General features: G+C 37.3%; 1 protein-coding gene across 1 annotated transcript; it reads left to right on the plus strand.

Annotated features, from left to right (window-relative positions):
* The first annotated feature begins 440 nt into the window (after positions 1–440).
* Positions 441–22,134, plus strand: CALB1 (calbindin 1). Its single transcript, XM_019973484.2, has 11 exons — positions 441–741; positions 1,276–1,352; positions 5,297–5,371; positions 14,396–14,479; positions 14,586–14,642; positions 18,074–18,151; positions 18,827–18,882; positions 18,972–19,011; positions 19,139–19,192; positions 20,058–20,129; positions 20,473–22,134. Exons 1-11 carry the CDS (start codon positions 663–665, stop codon positions 20,584–20,586), a joined length of 786 nt encoding a protein of 261 aa, XP_019829043.1. The 5' UTR covers positions 441–662; the 3' UTR covers positions 20,587–22,134.
* The last annotated feature ends 2,137 nt before the right edge of the window (positions 22,135–24,271 follow it).

The raw sequence follows: 24,271 nt of genomic DNA on the forward strand, positions 1-24,271 counted from the left end.
TTTTGTTCAAGCAAACACTCAAACGTCTTGGAGAAACCACGCACACACACAGGCACACACACAATGTAAGCATCCTTTATGTGGTTCTACCCTTCATTAGCTTTCCTCTTCCATCTGCAAATCAAAACCTTTTCACACACGATATTTCACTATAGTCTTCGGAAATAAGATTCCTTTCAGACATGAGAATGTGGAGGGAAATGAGTATTTTCTGCAACCAGTTTGTAAGCTAAGGATTTCCCACCACCTGCTGCTTTCTGCACTTCACAACTAGTGCTCCAGCTCGCTTTCCTGGGAGGAGAGGAGGAGACGGGAAGGGAGGGGTGGAAGGTTGCTGCGAGCAAGAGGCGGGATTGAGGGATGGGAGGCCGGGGCAGGCGTGGCCCGGCCCGACTGCGGGATAAATACCGAGAACGGGAGCCCGCGCGCAGAGAGGACTCCCGGGGACGCCTGAGCCGAGCAGCACCGAGGACAGCGACTGGCGGCGCCGGCGCCCTGAGTTCCCTTCTCCTGCAGCCCGGGATTTCTTCTTACACACACACACACAGACGTCCACACTCGCGCACGTGCACAGACACACGCGCACCTATACCCTGAGGTTCTCACCCCACTTCAGCGCTGACACGCGCATACTCCACGCAGACCACCCACTCCGCTCTACGATGGCAGAATCCCACCTGCAATCATCTCTGATCACAGCCTCACAGTTTTTTGAGATCTGGCTTCATTTCGACGCTGACGGTGATTATCTTTTATCTTTTTAATTGTTTGAAGAACTTTGTCCCACCCTCTTCCCTTCCTTGAGCCTCCTGATCCGATTATCCTTCATTTCTTTTCTTTGCTTCTTCCCCCATCTCCCTAATCTCTCTCCAGTTGGCTGCCAACCATGAACTTTAAAGTTTGTGTGTTGTTTCTATGTTACCCCAAAACCTTGAAAGTTTTTTTTTTTTTTTTTTCTCTCTCTCTCTCTCCAAGGATGATACTAATAGAAGGTGGGGGGTTGGGGTGGAGGGTAGCGACAGCGAGAGAGACCCTACCCTGCAAAATTTCTATGGCTACACTCATCAACCCAACCATCCTCCTTTGCCCTTAGTGGGTCTCTCCCAGGAGGGGACCACTGCCCTGTCGTGTATCTTTTGCGGGTTAATCAATAATCGATACTGAGGCCAAGATGGGACCTCTCCAGTGGCCGGAAAATAGCTATTGTGGAAATTGAACGGGGAAGAAACTTAAGAGTGAAATGTCTGACAACTGGGTGCATCTTTGTCTTTACAGGAAGTGGTTACCTGGAAGGAAAGGAGCTTCAGAATCTGATTCAGGAGCTCCAGCAGGCGCGGAAGAAGGCTGGTTTGGTAGGTTGAAGTTTGCAAGGGAGGAAAGAGACCTTTGTCCTTGAATAAATATTCTAGCGTTCTCATAAAGAGCTAGCGAAATCAAATGGTTTCCGGGGACGTACACATTTATTTACTGAGAAGGGGAGAAAGAGTGCCTTTTGAAATTGTGTAGGGAGAAAGAGAGGGAGAAGGAGGGGGAGACACAGAGACAAAGGAGAGAGAGAGAGAGAAATTCCTTAAAGGGAAAAAGCCTTACCATATGAAATCAGAGCGTTTAAAAGATTGTATACTTGTATTTTAATAGTACTTAAAAGGAAAGCGTGGGTGAGACCTGTTAGCAGATCACCACCTCTTCTATTGAGTTCAGTTAGGTAATTTTTAACCTCTCTTTAATAGCCTGAAAAGTAAACGAGTAGAAATACATTTCTGCCCCTTGAAGGTCAGGAAACCAATCTGTAGATTATGGATCTCTTATTCTATTGCCAATTATTATTCTTGTAATGTTGATGTGGTTGGAGTGAGGAGAAAATGTCCTCCCTCACTGGGGGAAATTTGTACAACTTTGCAACATAATAATGAGCAGGAAATTTAGCAAAAAGGGAGTTCATTTCTGTTGTGAGGAAGAAAATCAAAAGTTAGAGATGTAAAATGTAATTTTAATAACTTCACACATTTTAAACAAGCAAAGTGATTCTCTAATGGGAAGCAATTAGTGGGATTTTGAAAATAATCTATATTTGTGATTTAAGCTATCAGTTAATTTTTACTAATTATGAATAGCTTCCTTTAGGCATAAATTAGCCTGTTAAGAAAATATATTGTCAGCATAGAGATTTCACATTATATGTATACATATAATATATGAAGATACAAAGATATATCTTTAGAGGAAAATATAATTGTGTGAGCTTTTAGCAAATCACCACCTCCAGCACTGAGTTATATACATAATAGTTAACAGAGGAGCCTGGCGGACTGTGGCCCACAGGATCACAAAAAGTTGGACAAGACTGAGAAGAATGGCCATATATATATATATATATATACATATAATTCACTAATAGTCACCTTTTTGTTCTATCTAAGTTGAAAATTGAGTGACACACATCTCTGTACAACATATTAAAATAACGCCTAGCCCTTCAGGCTCCTCTGTCCATGGGATTCTCCAGGCAAGAATACTGGAGTGGGTTGCCGTGCCCTCCTCCAGGGGATCTTCCTAACCCAGGGATTGAACCCAGGTTTCCTGCATTGCAGTTGGATTCTTTATACCACCAGGGAAGCCCAAGAATAGTGGAGTGGATAGCCTATCCCTTCTGCAGGGGATCTTCTCAACTCAGGAATTGAACAGGGGTCTTCTGCATTGCTGCAGGCGGATTCTTTACCAGCTGAGCTACCAGGGAAGCTCCAAAAGAATGCCAGAGGACACCAAAATGATTTATAAATCAGTTGCTAAAATCCAATGATTTAAATAAAATTTATTTAAAACCAGAGAGCACTCTGGGATCCTGGGTCAGGAATATACCCTGGAGAAGGAAATGGCAACCCACTCCAGTATTCTTGCCTAGAGAATCCCATGGACAGAGGAGCCTGGCGGGCTACAGTCCATGGGGTCACAAGGAGTCAGGCACAACTGAGCACGGCACACGGCACTCTGGGAATTGTTTTACCCAGATTTGATGTTACATAAATTTGAAAGTGTAATAGGATGGGATCAAATAAAATTGAAAATGTATTATATACTGTCTCCATACCATCTTATACATTACCGTGTACATAAATTCATGCAATACTATCATTATAGATCTATATATCTTTGACTAGTAATACAAAACATTTTCTTCTACAGTTAAAATATATATATTTAAAATATCTGGTTGAGAAATCTTACCATAAAATTTCTAATTAAAACCTTTAAAGATGTTTCCACCAGCTAAATGATTATATTTTAATTTTCCTAGAAGTAATTTTAATATTTATTTTCAGCTTAGAAATTCAGATATTTAGAAACTCTATACATGTTTTCAGATATTTCTTTTCCTCTTCCCATTTTAATATATATACTTTTTGTAAACAATGACTTCATCTTAGTCTTTTTAAACTTTTAGATCTTAATTATTTTTTTCTACTGCTAAATTTCCAATCTTAGAATATTGGAAGATGGTATTGTTGGATTATAATCCAATAATACCAAATCTGAGCACAGGTTCAGGATTATATCAAGTTGCTTAACAGCTTGATTATTGTAGTATAGGTTTGAATAGTTAAAATCTAAATCTAGATATGAATTGAAACATTCATGTACTAGACAAATATTTCACTACTGGCCTCACTGTATTAAATCAACTTTTATCTATTTTTTCTTCTCTTTATTTTTAGAACTTAAAGGTTGAACTTATAAACCAGGTTTCTTTGCATTTCTAGCAATAGGATAACAGATTTTACTGTATTAATGGAAAAATTGTTTGGCTTAGCATATTAATAATGTGAAATTTCAAAAATTTCACTAATATTAACTGTAGGTGAATATAACATTAATGAAATATCATAACTTAATATACTTTCAGAACTAGCATTTTTCACTAAACAGTCTCTAAATTTACATTTATTTTTTATAAAGCTTTAACTTATTATCATTATCATTGTAATTATGTTTTGCACTGTTTAAGGTAATAAAGGTAGGTTGAAATTAATCCATATTGGAAGAGGTTTTTTAAGCCTATTTTAAGCTGCTTAATTACTATTTGTTACCTTCTATTAAAGATATTTACGTTTAACCAAAGTAGGATTTTGTAACACTAGTAATAATAATATTCAGCCTCAGTACAACCCTCAAACTCTGTTAAGCTATTTATCCCTAGAGCAAATGTGTGTGATAGATACTATCACCATCTTGTTCGTTATGATAAAAACTGAAACCTTAATTTACTTTTCCAAGGACACAGAATAGGACATTCATAAAGGCTGACCTATTTTACATCAGCTGCAGTTAATGCAATAGGGCTATTTTAAATGGGCTGTGTTGAAGACCCAAGGGTATAAAATCCAACTTCCTGAATACTAGTTCTATCTATGTACAGGTCATTAGTTTACAGTTCAGAGCTATCCATTCTGTCAATATGTGAAGAGGTTATGTAAGCAATAGAATAGATTGAAAAAGATAAGTCAAACGAGATGAAAGCTTTCACTTTGTCCCTCTTCAATAATCTTCTGTACGTAACTAAATGGAAACGAGAACATCCTCTTGGTAGAAAATGGAAACAAGGAAACACTGGAGAACTACTCCCTAAATTCCTCTTGGAGACAAAGATCTTCAGTGTATACAATCAGTGATCCAAACTAAGGTCATCAGTATCGAGTATTTCTAATGAAAGTACAAATCGGTCAGGTCATTTTTGTTAATTTGACACAAATTTTTCTGATTTTTAATTTGTAAGAACATTTCCAGCTTCTTCCACGCTGGAAACTTTCTTTGTTTAAAAATGAGTTGCTTTTGAACATTCACATTTGCTTGTCCAAGATGAAAACACAATATTAACTTCCATGGATAAAGCGTGTTATAATAAGGAAAATGTTATAGAATAATTAGTGCAGCAATATAAAATAATCTTCCCCAAAGCAAGTAATGTTAAGGTGCATTCATGAGGATCACTATATTTAAATTCACTAAAGGTTATGAACAGAATAATTCTGACTACATTTTTAAAGGATAACATATTCTCAAAACTAATAATAGAAGTTAAATCATAATGACTGATTCAGAAATTATGTCTTTCATTTCAAACCAGTAAAACTGGTGCATCAGCTACATCCTAATTTTCATGAAAAGGTTAATCAATATGCATAATTCTAAATGATTCTAATTCCAGTTTTTCTTTGTAACAAGTTATTAACATGATAACAAACATACTGTTTGTTTTTTTTAAAAAACCTTCTTCTTACCTGGCTTGTTATAATTTTAGGAGTTATCACCTGAGATGAAAACTTTTGTGGATCAGTATGGACAAAGAGATGATGGAAAAATAGGAATTGTAGAGGTAAGGAATTTATGCATTGTTCTCATATGGTTTTAATAAGTGAGCTTTTTGAAGTTGTATTCAACTCAAACATGATAAGCAAAACCTGTTCTAAGAGGCTTATTTTACTTAAGTAACATGCTATCTTTTGTTCAGAGATATAAAATCAAAAACTGCTCAGAAATGAAACAGACCTAAGAATTTTCATAATCCAAGCCAAAATTGAATATATTATGAAACTAAGACCTAAAGAAGTCAAATGATTTGTCTCTGGCTGTGCAACTGTCTGCTGGCCTTGGGGCGGTTAGAGACTCAAGTTCCCACCTCTGGATAAGTACTCATCCCATTACCTTACCAGCCTCAGTCCAATAAAATGCTAACTAAGAACACAGTTCACTGGTATTTCTTATTAATAGTGTAGACTTTTCTGTTAGAAAATAAAATGAACTATTTGCAGGCCCTAAAGATGATATCATGGCAAAAAGTTGCATCTTGTTTTCTGAAGTTCCATTTTAAATTGCCAGTTGGCCATGTAAAAACACAAGAACTTAAAGTGAGTGAATGCATAGGTATTTCTTTTGAGTCTTTAAAAGCTGAAACTTCAGTGTCAAATCTTATCTTTTCCTAGTGAGGACAACTTTTTTGTCTATGAATCAAGGAAGCAAAACTTTGACTATACATTAACTCTTTTGCATTCTTCAGATATGTGAAACAGTACTTTTACTTTTATAAAATCTAATGTCTTAGCTACTTTCTTTATCTCTGCAACCCATTAGAGAAATTGAGTGGATAATTTTGTCCAGAAAAATTAATAAGGTCATAGTTTAAAATATATCAAATAATAGGCATAATTATGTTCTTTATATAATGTTCCTAGTGTATTAGATTGTGAAGTATTCTTAGTCATAATTTACCTTTGATTCAGAGAACTAACCTGGTTTTCAAAAATTGATGTTATAGGACACCAGTGATGTCAATGTGAAATATACTTATTTTTAAACAGCTACTACAAATAGAGTTAAGGAAGGACATACTATTATTATCTTTGTAATTAAAATATTCCCCTGGAGTATACACTTTTCCCTTTGCCTATGCATAACTCATTACTATATAAATAGATAAATTAATAGTAATGGGACTTATAGATTGACATAGAAGCCAACTAATCAAGATATGAATCATCAAGGATAAGAAAATAACATTGAAATGAACATAAATGAGATGACATAAATCTAATTATTCAGAACTAGTCAGAAATTCTGAAATCAGTGAAATTATAGATGTGGCTATTTGAGAGTTTGGCATACTTTGTAATTCTAGTACAGGAAAGACTGTCATCTTATATTTAATGTATTTAACCTTAAGGACTCCAATGGGCTCAGCTATTTTAAATTTCTTCTGTGACCCTAGGTTGTTAACAGTAGCACAAAAAGCATGGATCTGATTCACATAGATTCTATATTTTTAAAAGGATAAGATGAAAAAAGCGATTTTGAATCTATATTTTACTGTATATTATATGGGATAATGATTTATGAAGTATTATTTGAGGTCTAATTTGAATGAGAAGCTAGGAGTTATTACCAAATACATTTTCCTAGAGATTTGATGTAAGGAATTTCCACAGAAGTTTGGGAAAGAAACTGTTACATGAAAGAAAAGGATTTCTGTGTGGGGAAAGATAGAAATAGTTAACAGAAGAGAATGAAGAAGTTAATGAAGACCGAAATGAAGACTTGAGGAACTTTTATAGCAATAACAGTAAGAAAGAGAATTTTCATTTATTTGTATGACATTACACAAACGTGGAACCCACTCCAGAATTCTTGCCTGGAGAATCCCATGGACAGAGGAGCCTGGAGGGCTATAGTCCAGGGCTAAGAGTTGGACACGACTGAGGGGACTGAGCACACACACAATTATTGAGTGTTTTCAAACACGTGATCTCATTTGATCCTCATAATAACAAAATAAAATAAATTTATAGTTGAGGAAAGCTGTAGCTTAAATAGAATTTCAGCTGCTTTCCTCTAAACCACTCAGCCTTTTTTTTTTTTTTGCAATTAATAATCCACATATTTTCTGCATTAAAAGAAAATATTTTCAAGTTTCAGTTCATCGGTTACTTATGGCAAGGCTTAAATTTAGCCTGGCTGAACAGGGATGCACAAAGTATAGAGAAGTTATTTGACCCAATCACTTGAAACATGATTTGGGAAGAACTTTCAATCAGCGAAAGGACTTCCCTGGTGGCTTAGAGGGTAAAGCATCTGCCTGCAATGCAGGAAACCCGAGTTCAATCCCTGGGTTGGGAAGATCCCCTGGAGAAGGAAATGGCAACCCACTCCAGTACTCTTGCCTGGAAAATCCCATGGAGAGAGGATCCTGGTAGGCTACAGTCCATGGGGTCTACAGTCCAAAGAGTCGGACACGACTGAGAGACTTCACTCACTCACTCATTCAATCAGTGAAAGCAGAAAGAGTTTAAAAGAAGAGAAGTTAAACACATAAGACTTAATTAGAAAGTTTAGTTATTCCAGGACATGGAACTTTTTGCTGCATGGGACCCAGAGGAAAAGCTAGCCAAGATTTCTCACTTTAAGGGTAAAGAAACTGAAGCTCAGAAAGGTTGAATGATGCGTCTAAGGTCCCACTGGCAAGGAGTGACAGAACACTTATACAGGTCTAGATCTGACTCTGATTCCAGAATTCTTTTTATTGATCAGAGTTATCAGCCAAGACGAAGGAAGTGAGGAGGGTCTGTACTTGGAGAAACGAGAAGGAGAGAATGGGGGAACAGGGAAGAGATTGCTGCCGTAGTTCACATGCAGGTTGATTGTATTTAACCTAGTTAAGGAGGACGGATAGGAAAAAAGGAGATTCCGAAAAATCATTGGAAAAAAGGAATTGAAAGCTACAGATTACATGTACAAAATGGAGGAGAGTGGGGAATGCCTGAATTTATAATGTGCCCTCTAGTGTCACCAGTAAGTTGTATTAAATCAAGTTCACCCTTTCTGTTTTCCAATCTGACATATATATCACTTGCTAAGAAATCCTATATATAACATGGAACATAAATACATGAATTTCAGCCAGCTTTGAAAGAATGAAAAAAACCCAGGTTTTCCAAAATTTATAATAGTTTACAGATTCCCATCCGCTCACATCAAGTATACCATAACTTTCACTTTCAAAGGGAAAAGAGATTAGATTTGCTTATGTATTGCCCACTTAGTAGGTGTATTCAGGGGCTCATCAAAATCTAATCAAAGTAAACCAAATGGTATTTATGTGGTAGTTTGCTTTCCAGGTCAAATTGACTTGGCTCTAATTGAAACGTGTTGTTCAAAAAAACAGAAAATATAGTGGTTAACTTTCAAACTTCTGTTTTAACGAAGTTGCCTGACACTTTCCAACAACATGCTGTTACTACCTAGACATGTGAAAACGTGTAAAAAGAAGGGTAATGTACAAATATGCTTTCTTGTGAACTTTTAAGTTTCATGTCTTTTAAATAAATTTTCAAATTCACACAAATACAGCTTGATATAAAGAGATTGTTGATACAAACTCAAAACAGGAACTCTGAAATTCTGAGATAATTTAACAAATACCATGACAGTCAAATGTTCTAAATTTATTCAGACTAATAGCTCTATTGCAGAGAAGATTGATTAAAATGGTCAAAGAGGGAGGCTGAATGATTTAGCAGATAATAGAAATTCCGTCTCTGGTGCTCACATTAAGTATAGATGTTTCCCTCAGCTGGATGTCAAATCTGCAAACTTTTCACCTGATTGCCTGAGCACTGTGTGAGAAAACAGTGTCCTCTCGAGTCTTTCTGTGTCTATTTGTCCAGGTCAGTGCATCCACCGGAAAAAAATAGATCGGAAAGCTATTTCAGTTGTAAAATTGTAATAACCCTCCCAGGGCAGCAGGCATTTTTCTGGACTTTCCTTCTTTTCTTGATAGTGGGATTTGAGCATGCAAGTTTAACCATAATAAATGTAATTTTGTAAATAGTAAGCTAATTTTCTACCTCAGGCTTCCCTGGTGATTCAGTGGTAAAAAATTCACCTGCGATGCAGGAGGCTTGCAGGAGATGAGGGTTCAATCCCTGGGTCAGGAATATACCCTGGAGGAGGAAATGGCAACACACTGCAGTATTCTTGCCTGGAAAATTCCAAGGACAGAGGAGCCTGGCGGGCTACAGTCCATTGGGTTGTAAAGAATTGAACATGCCTGAGTGACTAAGCATACACAGTTTTCTACTTCAGAGTTTGGGGAAATGACTGACAATAAAACCTGATTTAGAACTTCATTCTTGATAGATTTTTAAAATAGTTTATTAAGACTGAAGATTTTAATGGAGGGTGATAGTTAAAGGACAAGAGTCTCAAAATCAAAAAGTCAGACTGATTTCAAATCTGGCTCCAACTGTAAGCTATGTGATAGCAGGTCATTTACCATCTCTGAGCCTCTGTTTCCTTGGTTGTGAACACAGATGACATGAATATCAACCTCAGGTAACACATGTCAAAAATAGACAAGCCCTAGTACACTATAAAAACTAAGTAAATGTACTTGCTATTATTATTAAAAATAAAAGTATTTCATTAGAAAATCTTTGCCATTTTTCTTAATGTCAATCTTTTCCCCATTCTTACAACTTGTCAAATTCGAATTATTAAATTCAACTAGCCTTTAAAAAACGGAGAAGGCAATGGCACCCCACTCCAGTACTCTTGCTTGGAAAATCCCATGGATGGAGGAGCCTGGTAGGCTGCAGTCCATGGGGTCGCTAAGAGTTGGACACGACTGAGCGACTTCACTTTCACTTTTCACTTTCCTGCACTGGAGAAGGAAATGGCAACCCACTCCAGTGTTCTTGCCTGGAGAATCCCAGGGACGGGGAGCCTGGTGGGCTGCTGTCTATGGGGTCACACAGAGTCGGACATGACTGAAGCGACTTAGCAGCTTAGCAGCAGCAGCCTTTAATTTGTGTGAAAAGATTATTTGCCTTTTAAATTTCCCAATTTCCTGGACTCACTTCTCACTGGCTAGAAAAATATTTCTTTGGCTTCCAAACCAAGAAAGTAAATGTTTTACTAATATGTGTCAAAAGAATCTAACGTGCACCAAGGTTGTCTTCAAATATATACCTCATTCATTTATATTTCTTGTAAAGTTGTCCTTCACGTGTTCTCTCCCAGCACCTAGAGTGTAGCTTTACCACTGTAGTTATCTCTTGCTTTGAAATTGTCTGAAACAAAATTTTTAATTATCTGCCTCCCTGTAAAGTTCTTACTGTCAGTGACTATGAATCCCCAGCCTGCAGTCCAGTGCCTCATAGGTACTGAATCATGGCCACATGAGCCACAGCAAGGGATTTCAACCTAATCCAAAACATAGTCAAGAGCTCCATATTATGGCTAGTAATAGAAGAGAGGTGGTAAAGATCCCTGTCCTGGGACAGGTTGGTTCCTTTGGGGACCATATCTGAGCTGAAGAGAAGCAATGAGGAAGTTTATTAGGAAGTGCTCTTGGAATCAGTGCCTGTCCGAGGGAAATAAAAGAACAAAGCTGGGCAGAGTGAGACGTTGGGCTGTGAAACAGTCTCAACTTTGGCTGACCCTACAGTGAGCTCTGAACTGGGACAACCCTTGGGAGATGTCCCAAGTTTTGAGTGAGAGAGCTAGGTTTTATATCCCTATGTGCATCTTGGGAACATAGGTCTTGTCAGCCCAGGTAATCTCCCAAACAGACCTGACAGCTGAGACCACGACAACACCCCCAGCGCCTAAGAGAACTCTGGATGGCAGTCACAGTGGCCACCCCAACCCCTATCCACTGCTTAGTAGCAAGCTATTTGAATTCTCGCAGCCTGTGCTGACCCTGGATAGTCAACTGCCTTCATTTATTGGTTGAGTAAAATATCTATGGAAATTCTTGCAGGTGCCAGGCAAAGAAACATTAATTAAGTCACAGACCCTTTCCTCTAGATGTACATAGACTGAAACAGAAGACAGGCAAGTAGAGAGAAATTTTTGCCTCCCCACTCTCAGTGACAAGCAAGCAATTTTCATAAAAGAAGCTTTGAAAGATTCTCCTAGTAGCCACAGTTACCTGCCTTCCATTCATTTCTCTGCTTTTCTTAACTCTCTTCTCCAACTTATAATAAAGTTTTGAGAGTTTATAAAAAAGCAGGCTGGTGGACTGAAAATTAAGAAATCAGCAATAATCTTGGAACAAGTAATACAGGCTACTACTGTTGACAAGAGTGACTTAGCAAAAGAGAGGCAACAACAGCCCTACTTAACAGCTTCTATAAAAGACCTCAGTCACATTGTAGATGTGGTATTAGAGTCAACAGCTGGGGAGTTACGGCACCCAGCTCTGAAATTTGAATATTGATTCATATGCTTTCCCCAGTGGTCCATTGATTAGGACTAAGTGCTTTCACTGCCAAGGGTCTGGGTTCAATCCCTGGTCCAGGAACTAAGATCCCACAAACCACATGACATGGCAAAAAATACTCAAAAGATGATTTGTTATGTTATCTGTTTGTTGTGAAGGGGCTTCCCTCATAGCTCAGTCAGTAAAGAGTCTGCCTGCAATGTGGGAGACTGGGGTTTGATCCCTGGGTTGGGAAGATCCCCTGGAGAAGGAAATGGCAACCCACTCCAGTATTCTTGTCTGGAGAATCCCATGAGGAGCCTGGCGGGCTACAGTCCATGGGGTTGCAGAGAGTCAGACACAACTTAGAAACTGAGCACATAGCCACATCCTCTCCACACATACTTACTTCTTTCTTAGTGGCTGGTTTGTCTTCTGACAGTGTTTTATGTGTTTAAGACTCATTACTAACATCTATAAAATATGATGGTACTATATTGAATTTAACATTAACAGTTCAATTAAGTTAAAAGATTGACTATGTTGCATGTAGATATAATATGTATTTTATTATAATTAAACCAAGTAGGACCAAAATAGCGGGTGAAGAAATATACATTTATACTAAACATAAAAAGCAATTTTGCCATCTCTATATTTGACATTCTTAGAGACCTCTGAACTTCATGCCAGTTATGTAAAGTTTAATTTTTGAAACAAAAGAGGTTAAAATATCCCTAATTTTACATGTGGTCATTGCTTGCTAGCTCAGTCTTTTAGTTTTTCTGTTTTTATCTATTTGGTGGGTTTTGATAAGTAGATTTTTAAAGAAAAATTATTATTTTGTTCAAAACAATGTACAGTAATTTTGAAAATCCAAGCAATATAGAAAATCACAACAAAGATAAAAAATATGCTCACTACAAATCATGTTAAGTAGGTACTTTTAATGAAGTAAAATTATTAACCAAATCCAAACGTTTATGTCAAGCACCTAACATGTTGAGTACCACACTAAGTATTCAGGGGATGCAGACAAAGAATAGTCTTTGCCCTCCTGAAATGGGTGGGTTATGGGTAGGTCTACCAATAGTTTACAATGGGGTATCTGACAATTTACATACCAATAAAGAAAGAGTTGGCATTGGCTATTTCCTGTTTCCTAAATTAATGCTTGCATTAATGCATAACCATACTATTGACCTTTGGAAATAAGAAAATGTTTTCTGATAGTCATACCAAACATCCTAATAAGATATCTGGCTCTACCCCTTCATTTCATCCCATTATTAGTGCCTGAATGATTCTAATTTGAAATATTATTTCAAAGATCTAAAAATAAGATGTTAAAGGACATATACAGCATAAAGAAGCTGAGGTTACTTGCATATAAGATAGAATGATACATTTTATATTTAAAATTTTTAAATGGACCTAAAAGGACAATATTTTTTTTTAAGTGTGAGTCTGTTCTATAATTTGGTAGACTTTTGGCATTTATGCTGACCTAAAGGTTAATCTAGACCACGGGTTTTTTAGTTTAAAATTCACAGATGAGGGTCCCTGCCTGTACTTCAGGGATTCATCAACTTCTGGAAATTAGATGAAATATAGTGTTTAGGTTCATTCTTTAATGGTGAAGACACAGTGATTCTAACAGATTCTCAAAGTCATTTTGAACCCAACACATTTAAGAGACACTGGTTTCTATTTCAACTCCTCATTTTAAGTGATGAGCATGCTAAGTTCCAGAAATGGCTGAGGGAGTTGCTGGGGACCACAGCTAATTAGCAGCTGCCCAGGAATAGAGCACACACCTTCATTAGGACATCAGTCCAGCTCCCACATTCCCTGCGCACAATAGATAGATTGTATTCGTCCTAAAATGGGATCTGGAGTCCTTCTTTCCACCAAAAAAAAAAGGAGCATTGAAGTTACAAAATGAGATCTTAGGAGAAATGTCATCGGGTCATTCAAAGGAGATCATCAAATAAAATTTAAGCCCTGGACTCAAGCAACAGATGTCCTTTTAGCAGACACCAAACATTTGAGAACTGATATTCCCTATTACCATTCAGTTTCCACTGTTCCCTGTAAAGTGTCTTTTTCCATCTCTCTTTCTCTTGTTTTACAATTGTCCTTAGTTTATATTCCATTGCATCTCTTAATAAGCTTTCTCCTTCGACTTTCAGAATTCATTTTTTGCCTTCTGTCCTCTCTGCTACATTCATATCTCTCAGCTTCTTCTTTTATGAAATGTATGGCCCCACGTGTGCCATCTTCTGGGCCCTCACAGGAAAAGACCTGATCTGGGGCACAGGAAAGATGCAGGGGTCGAGCCAGCGGCATGAGTCTGCTTGTGTGTCTAGCAGACGAGAAGTGTCAGTCACCCTTCCCTGCACTCCCTAGGCATGCTTGCTGCAGCCTCCTCCCTGACCTGAGAACCGGTCCCTCAAAGGGCAGCAAGCCCTGCAAAACACGATGGCACTTTGTAGGGACAAAGTATCTGAAAGGGAAAATCGATTGCCATGTTTCTCCTCTCCTAGTTTTCTGGGTAATAAAATCATGGTCAAGCACAACTAAGAGCAGGAAACGAGAGAGACTTGCTTTCAAGCTCCTCACACCAGCTTCTTCGATCTTTTCCAGTTGGCTCATGTGTTACCCACAGAAGAGAACTTCCTGCTGCTTTTCCGATGCCAGCAGCTAAAGTCCTGTGAGGAATTCATGAAGGTATAGGAAACCTTTGTCACTGAGTGATATCTTCAGATATCTGAAAGTGGGGGAATTGTGACATTTTCTAATGTGTTTGGTCTTCCTTATCCAAAATTACTTACAGACATGGAGAAAATATGATACTGATCACAGTGGCTTCATAGAAACTGAGGAGCTTAAGGTAAGCAAAGAAAAATGTGTACATTTTCCCCTTTCAAATGCAATTATGAATTTTGTGGGTTTTTTTAAAAAAAACTTCCCACAAAAGAAACTAACGTTGAGCAATGGTACATTTTCATCCACTCTTCCACGTGGTTAATAAAGTACCACATCAAAAAAGAGACTTCAAGTACCTTTTGAAATTCTGTTCAGCAGCTGGCATTTTCTGTGGTGTGTACCAATTGTTAATAAGGGATAGATAGATGATAGATAGATATATAATGGTACACTAAGCCAAATAAGTCAGATTATTTTCATTAAAATTTGACATTTTACCTTATAAATTAAACAACTATATAGATTTCCCTTTAAAGATAAAGAAACAACTATTGGACACCAGTTGTATGCCAGGCACTTTATACACATCTTATTTAACCTTTATGTGAGTTCTGTGGGATTAATGTTACTGCAGTAAGGAAAAAAGTGAAGAGAAGTTAAGTGATGAACTGAAGTCTACACGGAAACAGGACATTGAGCTGTGATCTCTGAACTAGTTTGCTTCCAAGACTCCAGGCTTACAAAGTCCTAATATAATCAAACTTCTGAAAAACTGTAACTTTGGAAATGAATTTATCAATTCGTATCTCAGAAGTGTACATAGGAGCTGGTAGGAGAGGAGGAAGATAGGAAGGAAAAGGTAAAGAGATCTGAAATCAAGTCTGGTCTATGGACAAATGTCTTTATCATTCTGCCTCACTTTTTCATTCTTTATATGAGGGTAATAACACCTACCTTTCAATTTATTGTGAGGCTCAAGTAAGATGTTGCATCTTAGAGGTTTTGTGAAATACAGGTACAATATAAATTATATTATTCATGAACTCAATAATTTACTAGCCTTTCAGAAATACAAAACCATCTCTCATTTTTTTAAATTGACCTCAACACTTCTCAGTTTGAAAGACTCTATTTTCTCTATCTTTAGGATATAGAGTAACTAGAAGGGAAACAAATTAATAATTAATGAGCACCTGCTATGTGGCAGGCATAATACTAGATGCTTAACATGTATTTTAACATTTAATCCTCAAAGAAAATTTGCAGGGGAGGTATTATAATTCCCATTATACAAACAAACACACTGAAATTCAGAGAAATTAGATAATTTCTCAAGAGTACTCAGCTGCTCGGGAAGAGAACCTGGCTTTGGCCACAGAATATCTGATAATAGCAATGATTTTCTTTCCCACAACATCAAAAGTTTTCAGCTTTAGTCACTAAGAGTTACCTCTTCTGCTGTTCTGTAGGGAAACAGGAATATCAAACATGGTTTCCCGGTCGTAATTGAACATCGTCTGAGTTACGCGTATTTGTATAATGGAGGGCTTCCCAGGTGGCACTCGTGGTAAGGAACCTGCCTGCCAGTGCAGGAGGCTCAAGAGATGTGGGTTCAGTACCTGGGTCGGGAGGACCCCCTGGAGGCGGCCACAGCAACCCACTCCAGTATTCTTGTCTGGAGAATTCCATGGACAGAGGAGCCTGGCAGGTTACAGTCCATAGGGTCACAAAGGCTGAAGCTACTTAGCACACATGTATAATTGCAAAATCGTTAAAGCACGTGGGACTAACAACACTTAGAAATGTAAACATTTTTCACGTGAAATCAACAAAAACTATATTTTTCACAAATTTGTAATTCAACAACCCACAAGGTGACAGTTAAATTATTGTGTTTTTATTCTACTGGACCAAAAAAATTCTTTTAAAAATCATTTCAAGTTTATAAAGAAACTTTAGCTCATTTCCAATACTGACCTTCTTTGTTCTAAATTTTATTCTCAGAAGAGATTCTAAATAGAAGTACTTCTGTCTGGGGAATTTTGAAGATAAGTTGGCATTCTTTTTTAATGGATCTTTCAAGAAAGCTAATTTTAAGATTCCATAATGGAGTAAAACATTGCTTGCTCTCAGACATGACTTTGAATCTCAGCGTCCTGAAGTTTCTCCCAGGCTATTTTTGTGACCACCATTTTAGTCTCTGATGAGGATTTTTAACCCAATTAGTCTCTGACAAAAGCCTCATATGGTTCAAAAATAAAATTCATCCCCAACAGATAACTTTGAATTTTTCATGCTTCACTTTGAATTTTAAGTGGAATGTTTGAAGTGAAAATAAAATTATGAAACCAAGAAAAAAGTCTCCATTGAAAATAATGAAGTTAAATCATCCCAGCAGAACTAGAAAATTTGGGAGGGAGATATATGACAGCAAAGCTGAAGAAACCCAATCCTTCAATAATGTCTTAACATATCAGCTCAGTTTTCCATAATTGCAGTAATTCATTTTTCTGAACAAATAAAGAAATTGCAAATGAACAGCACTAGACAAAGTGAAAAACTATTATATTCTTAAGTACTTACATTGTCATTTATATGGCAAGCTTTTGAAAGCTTTTATTTGATTTATTTCTGTGGTAGAAAAATTAAAATCACTCCTAAACTTCAACTGTCAAATTAATAATCATCTTTTTTTTCATCCTTCCCATATTAATTTCTACTTTGGTGTGATTCATATCCTTCAAGAATTAGGTAACGCCTGCAGCCAACTATTTTAGTTTGAACAGTCAGGTGAAACATTCTAACCAAGGTGCTTTGGACTGCATCAAACCTAAAAGCTAACCCAGCCTCTAGTGAAATGTGCTTCATACTGGCTATACACTGATATGGAAATACAGATTGTAAGGGCAGAAAATGCACTTGAAATTAAGGGTAGATCTCCACCTTGTATACTAATAATCATTCACATACCTCAAAAAGGTATAAGGGGGTCCATTCTGTTTCTTGGGATTCCCAAGTGGCTCATAAGCAAAGAACCTGCCTGCCAATGCAGGAGACATTAGAGACGCAGGACCGATCCCTGGAGGAGGGCATGGAAACCCACTCCAGTATTCTTGCCTGGAGAATCAATCCCATGGACAGAGGAGCCTGGCAGGCTACAGTCCATGGGCTTGCAAAAGAGTCGGACACGACTGAAATGACTTAGCACACACACATGCACAGTGTTTCTTATTTCTTGGAGAAGAATCGCATGAGTATCTGTGAAGATACCATTGGGAAGAAATGCATCCATTGGGCTGGCTGGCTTTATAAGTTTTTACTCTGATTCCTACATGGTGCACAATCTAACTTCTCTTTTAATTGAAATCATAAAAGCATAGCATACCATAGCATGGTCTGACAGATCAGTTCTCAGTAAAAGGCAGATATCACACCCGTCAAAGGCAGCATCACTGCTGGAATGCCAAGAGGACCTCTCTTCTAATGTCCTCCTTTTATCCAGTCCTAGTCTCAAAAAGAGACTTTCGTTGTATTCCTGGGTTGTTCCATCTCAAGGCAGGCTGTGAAGAAAGCAGATTGTTATTGATGAAATTTATCTGTTTTTTGTCTTAACAGAACTTTCTAAAGGACTTGCTGGAAAAAGCAAACAAGACCGTTGATGATACAAAACTAGCTGAGTATACAGACCTAATGGTAAGACTGATCTTGAAAAGATTATAGCCAAGAGCCTATGAAATATTACTGTGTTCTGGCTAATTCCCAAGACTACACAGGATGAAATGAATAAACCATGGTGTGGGCATCGTATGCACACATGAATCATTTCACTTGAAAAGTAAAATACCTACAAAGCTTCTACCTTGTAAGGCTAGCTTCAGGGCTCCGTGTATGAGCTTTTCCTTTCTTGTGGAGTTAGGCAATTTTCATCTATCAAAAGATCACTTACTCAAAAATTTATTCTGTAAGGATTTATTCATATTATCTGCTTTACTCTTTGGTGCTCTAAAAGAGGAAAACAAATATTTATTTTCCTACTATTATTTGGAAAGTTTCAGGATGTGTACTGCCAGACACCATATCTCCCACATCTTGATACATATAAACACATATTTGCAAGAAAAATAAACAATGATGTTCCAGAAGTCTAGTGTAAGATCACTCTTACTCTGTTTTATATTGTTGTGATAAACTTTTGTAACTGACAAGTCATAGAATTGAAATTTTTCACTGAAAGTTTAATAAATGCTAGTTTCTAGAATTTTGCCATCTATATAGGTAATTGATTAGTCAAACTTCTTTATTTTGAATTTCCTTCTCTATGCAACAAGTACTTTTTTTCAATACAAAATAATGCCTTCTGTCTTTCAGTTGAAATTGTTTGATTCAAATAATGATGGGAAGCTGGAATTAACTGAGATGGCCAGGTGAGTTTAGGAGCTATGCAAATATAACCATTATAAGCTGACCTTTGTCAAAAATCTAATGCAATTATATAATGTTTTTCTCTCAAAAGATTACTACCCGTGCAGGAGAATTTTCTTCTTAAATTTCAGGTATTTCTCTTTTTCTCTACCATACATAATATTTCTCAAAAGGGTAAAATGTGGGATATCTGCCAAGGGAAGCACAATGAAATGTAATTGTAGCATTTTAATCTTTGCCCTCTTCTCTATCATCTAGGGAGTCAAAATGTGTGGGAAAGAATTCAATAAAGCTTTTGAGTTATACGATCAGGTAAAAAAAAAAGTGTTTCTTATCTGTAATTTGATTTTTTAGAAAAATTCAGAAAAAGGGAAAAAAAGCCTCAATCTCAAGGTTATATTTAAAGAAACATGAGCTATTAAAATTACTCAGCCAATTTATTCTTGTCATAGGAAATGAATTACGTTATATCCCAAATTAGACGAATTTGATTCAAATCCCACGCTACAATTTATCTCCTGTGAACTGTGAATAAGATACCAAACTCCTCTGACCCTTAATTTCCTCATTTGTAACCAAGAGATAATAATACTCACTCCACAGGGTGGAATGAAGATTGAGCTGGATGAAAATATCCGGCGGGGATTCTCCCACAAAGGGTATAGTGAGATCACGTGTGTGAGGAAAGGTTGGGTATGACGTCAGTAGTCAACATGCTCTGTTTCTGCTCATTTCTTTCCTCCTGGACCAAGCCAGTCCTCTGGAGACCCTAGCACAGCTCTCCCACTGCATGATGTGATAACGGCCCGCCTCTATCACAGGCCGCGAATATGCTTCCCCGATGCCTATGTCCTCCCTCCATCAAAACATTTGTGATTAATTTCTTACTTCAACAAGAGGTAGTGATATTGTTAACATACAGGGAAATAGTAAATGTAAAATCACTTTGAAAATTTCGAAGCATTTTACAAATATAAGGTCTGAAAGAGAGGAAATTCGTATCTGTTTTGGGACTTTGGAGCAGTTCAAAATTTGAGGGTCTGACCTACAAGGTTAGTATATCTGCCAAATTTGCAGTAGGCAGATTTTCTGAGGATTTCAATTATTTCCATTTTACTACCTTTGCCTTTTTTGTGGATGAGGTTGCTTATATATTGTTTTATTACCCCTCCCGTAGGATGGCAATGGATACATAGATGAAAATGAACTGGATGCTTTACTGAAGGATCTGTGTGAGAAAAATAAACAGGTAATGTCATTACCTTGCCATTTCCTTCTTAAGCAGACTTGATGGATCCATCCAGATGCAACCACACATCTACTTTGGAGAATCTACTTTAAAACTTTATAGAGGAGAAGAAGTAGATTTCAGTTCTTAACTTGATTTCATACTGGTCTGAATCAGTGCTTAACTGAGATAAATAGATTTTAAAAACAACCTTGTGATTTATTCACATTTGTATAAGAATTTAATCCAACTCTTCTTAATGGATTGGTATAACAAGCAGTTTTGTCTCATATTTTATTACTTGACAGTGGTTAATTCACTTCCATGTTTAACTGCATTGTAATACCATCTATGTCCTATTTAGGATCTGGATATTAATAATATTCCAACATACAAGAAAAGTATAATGGCTTTATCGGATGGAGGGAAGCTATACCGAACGGATCTTGCTCTCATTCTCTCTGCTGGTGACAACTAGGGTTGATGACCATGACACTTATTAGTGATACATTGTATCTAAAAAATAACTGTGCACCATAAGGATGTAGGCTGTATTTTCTTTTCTGTCTGTAAATTTAACTGCATATAGATAACTATCCAAGATCTGTGGCACTCTTTTCAGTTTGCTTCTATACTCTTCGTAATGTACAGTTTTTGTAACCATATGACTGAAAAGGAAGATGTCTATGCTCAGGCCAGTCAATACACTCAATTTAAAAAAAAATAACCTAACATATTCTTCCTTCCATACATGTCATTGGACAAGATTTCCCTCAAAAATCCACCAGGATCAGTCTCTAAAATCCTAGTCTCTGATGTTTGTCACTATTGAATAGAAGGATTATAAATAACAAGCTAAGTATTCTTATTTCAGACAATCTGAAGTCTGCCCAACAAAATAGTTCTGAGCTGTATTTCCAATTAGAAGAAATGTGCTTTTGCATCTAAAATACCAAACTATTAATCCATAGTTAATCGCGGCTCTATGAGGTTAACAGTCTCACTTCACTGGGCAAGATATAGTGAATCAGCAATACATCTACTGCTTGAATTCTTATCAGTCTACTGGTTCAAGTTGATTTGATGACAAGGAAAAGCAGACAATGCATAGATCTACCTAATTCTACATTTGTATTTATAAGTCTACTGTCAAAGAGTATGACCTCAACCCATTTTCTAACTGGTTTCATGTCTTGCAGCCTATTAATTATTCTAGGAAACTGCTGTTTTATGTCATAGTCTATGTACTATCTGATTAAATTATATATATCACGTATCCTGGTGTTTACTTTGCATACTTCTTGGATTTTCTTTCTATGTAGAACTGTTCTTTTCCGCCCAGGGTAACTGCTGTCTCTGAAAATAATTTTTTCTAGCTATGACAGCTCTATTTTTACTACATAAGTGAATTTTAATGTAAAATTCATAGCACCCTGATTATTGAATGTTACATCAACAATTTTGTCTATTCTGTGAATTCTGTATTTCATATTGAGATCAGCATTCAAACTAGTTCTATTTCTATCTGCAGATAGTTTCAAATGAGTTAACAAGAACATCTGAAAAGAAATGCTAATGCAGTCATTTATCTTATTTAGTAAGGGTAATTCTAAAACATTCTCTTGACACACATTCAAGCCACAGTTTCATATATTTGTAGCTAGAATATACTATACTGGTTATAGTTGACATGTAATGCTTGGTGATTTCTCATTTTTTGATTGTGAAGCAGGGAACTATGAGAGATGTGTCTCTGAAATTTATAGTTACTACCAAAGAGTTAATGGTTCTGGGTCACTTTGAATGTTGCCATTCTATAAATTCAGCACTGATTTCCTCAATTCATATAAGTAACAAAAAGTGAGGTATTTCTTTCCCCCAAGAATGAACAGAAAAGAGATTGCCAAAAAATAAAATTTATCATGTGATTTCAGTGGTAGACTGGCTTTGCTTTTAGTGTGTAAATGGAAGCACTGGTCTTAGGCTGAATTTAACTACTAAGAATAAATAAAAACAGAAATAACTTTAATAATTTCTTGTACTTCTCTTTTCTTCCTCAAAAAAGTCAATGAACACGTAACCCATGATCAATCCATGGGAAATGTAGGTTATCAAAATTATTACACCCTAAGATGTCTAATGGGCTTCCCTGGTGGCTCAGATGGTAAAAAAAATCTGCCTGCAACACGGGAGACCTGGGTTCGATCCTGAGTTGGGAAGATCCCCTAGAGAAGAATGGCAACCCATTCCAGTATTCTTGCCTGGAGAATCCCATGGACAGAAGAGCCTGGTGGGCTACAGTCCATGGGGGTGCAAAGAGTTGGACATGACTGAGTGACTAAGCACAGCACAAGACATTTAAATAAATGTAAACCTGCTTGACCCATTATTATCAAATTATGGGATGCCTCATTGAATTAATAGGTGTCTCTGACATTAAGATTTACAAAGAAATCTCAACAAACATAATCAAATATTTCTTTATGAAAGATATTCTCCAGAGGCATAGAAACAATATACAGAATTTGCCAGGGTCCAGCCCCAGTGGATCCAGGGAAATTCGAAGGGGAGACAGCTTCAGCAATCAGGATACGATAGCTTTAATTAAATATTAATTAGAGATATAAAGAGTAATAGAATAAGGATAGCTCAGCAGGAAAATTCAGTGGAGAAAAGAGGCTGAATAACTTGGTTTACGTGGAAAGCTAATAAAATTCCAAAATAAGGAATTTATGTCACCTATGTAGGCCACAGGCGTCCTCCCATTCTCCAGAAGGAGACACTAAGGCCTCCCTGGTCAGATCTTAGAAGCCCAGGCATAATTAGTAGGCTTGACGAGCCTCCACGTTCCAGATGGGGATTCAGCCAGAAGGTGAGAGAAAGAACGACATGGGAAGACCAGTCTTTCGAGGAATTTATCCCATTTTTTATTTTTCCAGGGTCTGTTTTTATACACTGAGATGTTATACAAAAGTCACGCGGGGTCAGCAGTCCTGATTTTATTAAAGTCAGGTGCTTCATACAAATGAATACAGAGGTCTTAGGGGTGTTACATCATCTTCTGGCCAGGGGGCCTGCTGACAATTTATGACCCTCTCCTTGTGACAGCGGTCAGTCAACCAGAGCACTTATTTCTCCAGGGGTGATTATTCTTAAAACAGACGCCACCTTCTGAAGGTACCAGATAAAGTTACATTCCTATAGAGTGAGGGTGTAGTGGGTTTTAATTAAGGAAAGAATTTGCTTAGCCTAAGGTCTAACATGATTCATATCGAAGGTTAATACTTATTTCTTCTATATATTCATTAATGTGTAAAAGGGCAGGGGATGTGGAGACTTAGCAGCAAACATTGGCTCAACAAATGAAAAACCCTTCACCAGTACAATTTCTAATCAGCCCACTAAACTATACTAATAGTTTTCTAACTTCTCTAAAGAACCTGTTTTTATAAGGTTTAAAGCATCTCATGCCTCTCACAGTTGGGAGGCTGTGAACAATCACATGTGGCTGGACAAGCCTGTCAGGCAGGCTAGAGAACCTTCAGAGGAGTTTGTAGGTTGAAACACTTCTATCATGCCCAGGAATTATTATTAACTGGAGCTGTAAGTTAACTCCTTCTCCAAAAGAGGTGGTGGGGGACAGCCCCCCGTGAAGTCAGAGGTGTAGGTGAGAGCACAAAGCAGTAAAGTAGGCAGACTCTGGTTTTGGGGGTAGATGCTCGAGAATTTCCAGGGGGACTCCTGAGGCTCGATCCTGCCTTTGTGTATGCCAAGCCTCCTTCTTCATGACCTTTGCCATGGGCAGAGTTCCTCACGCTGGCTCCCGGCAAGAATTTCCCTACATTTCATCCGTGGGTGAACAGGTGTTTATTATGAAGTATGAACCATAACTAGACCAGGTTTGGTACTCTTACAATAATATCAAGGAAAAAGAAAGAAAAGCAACAGCAAAACTTCTTATAGAAGGATGTCTGAGGGAACTTCCTAGAGTGCTGACAGTTATAAGGGCCACAAATTGAGCACCTGGCCGATCAGGGTGGACTTTAACTCCTAAGCACTCCCAGGGAAAATTCTTACAACTCAGCTAAATTAGTCACAATTGCATATAGGTGACAGGCCAGCCTCCCGGAGCAGAGAACAGAACAAAGAATGGAAAATGAATC

This window comes from Bos indicus, chromosome 14, assembly GCF_029378745.1.
Source record: "Bos indicus isolate NIAB-ARS_2022 breed Sahiwal x Tharparkar chromosome 14, NIAB-ARS_B.indTharparkar_mat_pri_1.0, whole genome shotgun sequence".
Taxonomy (NCBI): Eukaryota; Metazoa; Chordata; class Mammalia; order Artiodactyla; family Bovidae; genus Bos; species Bos indicus.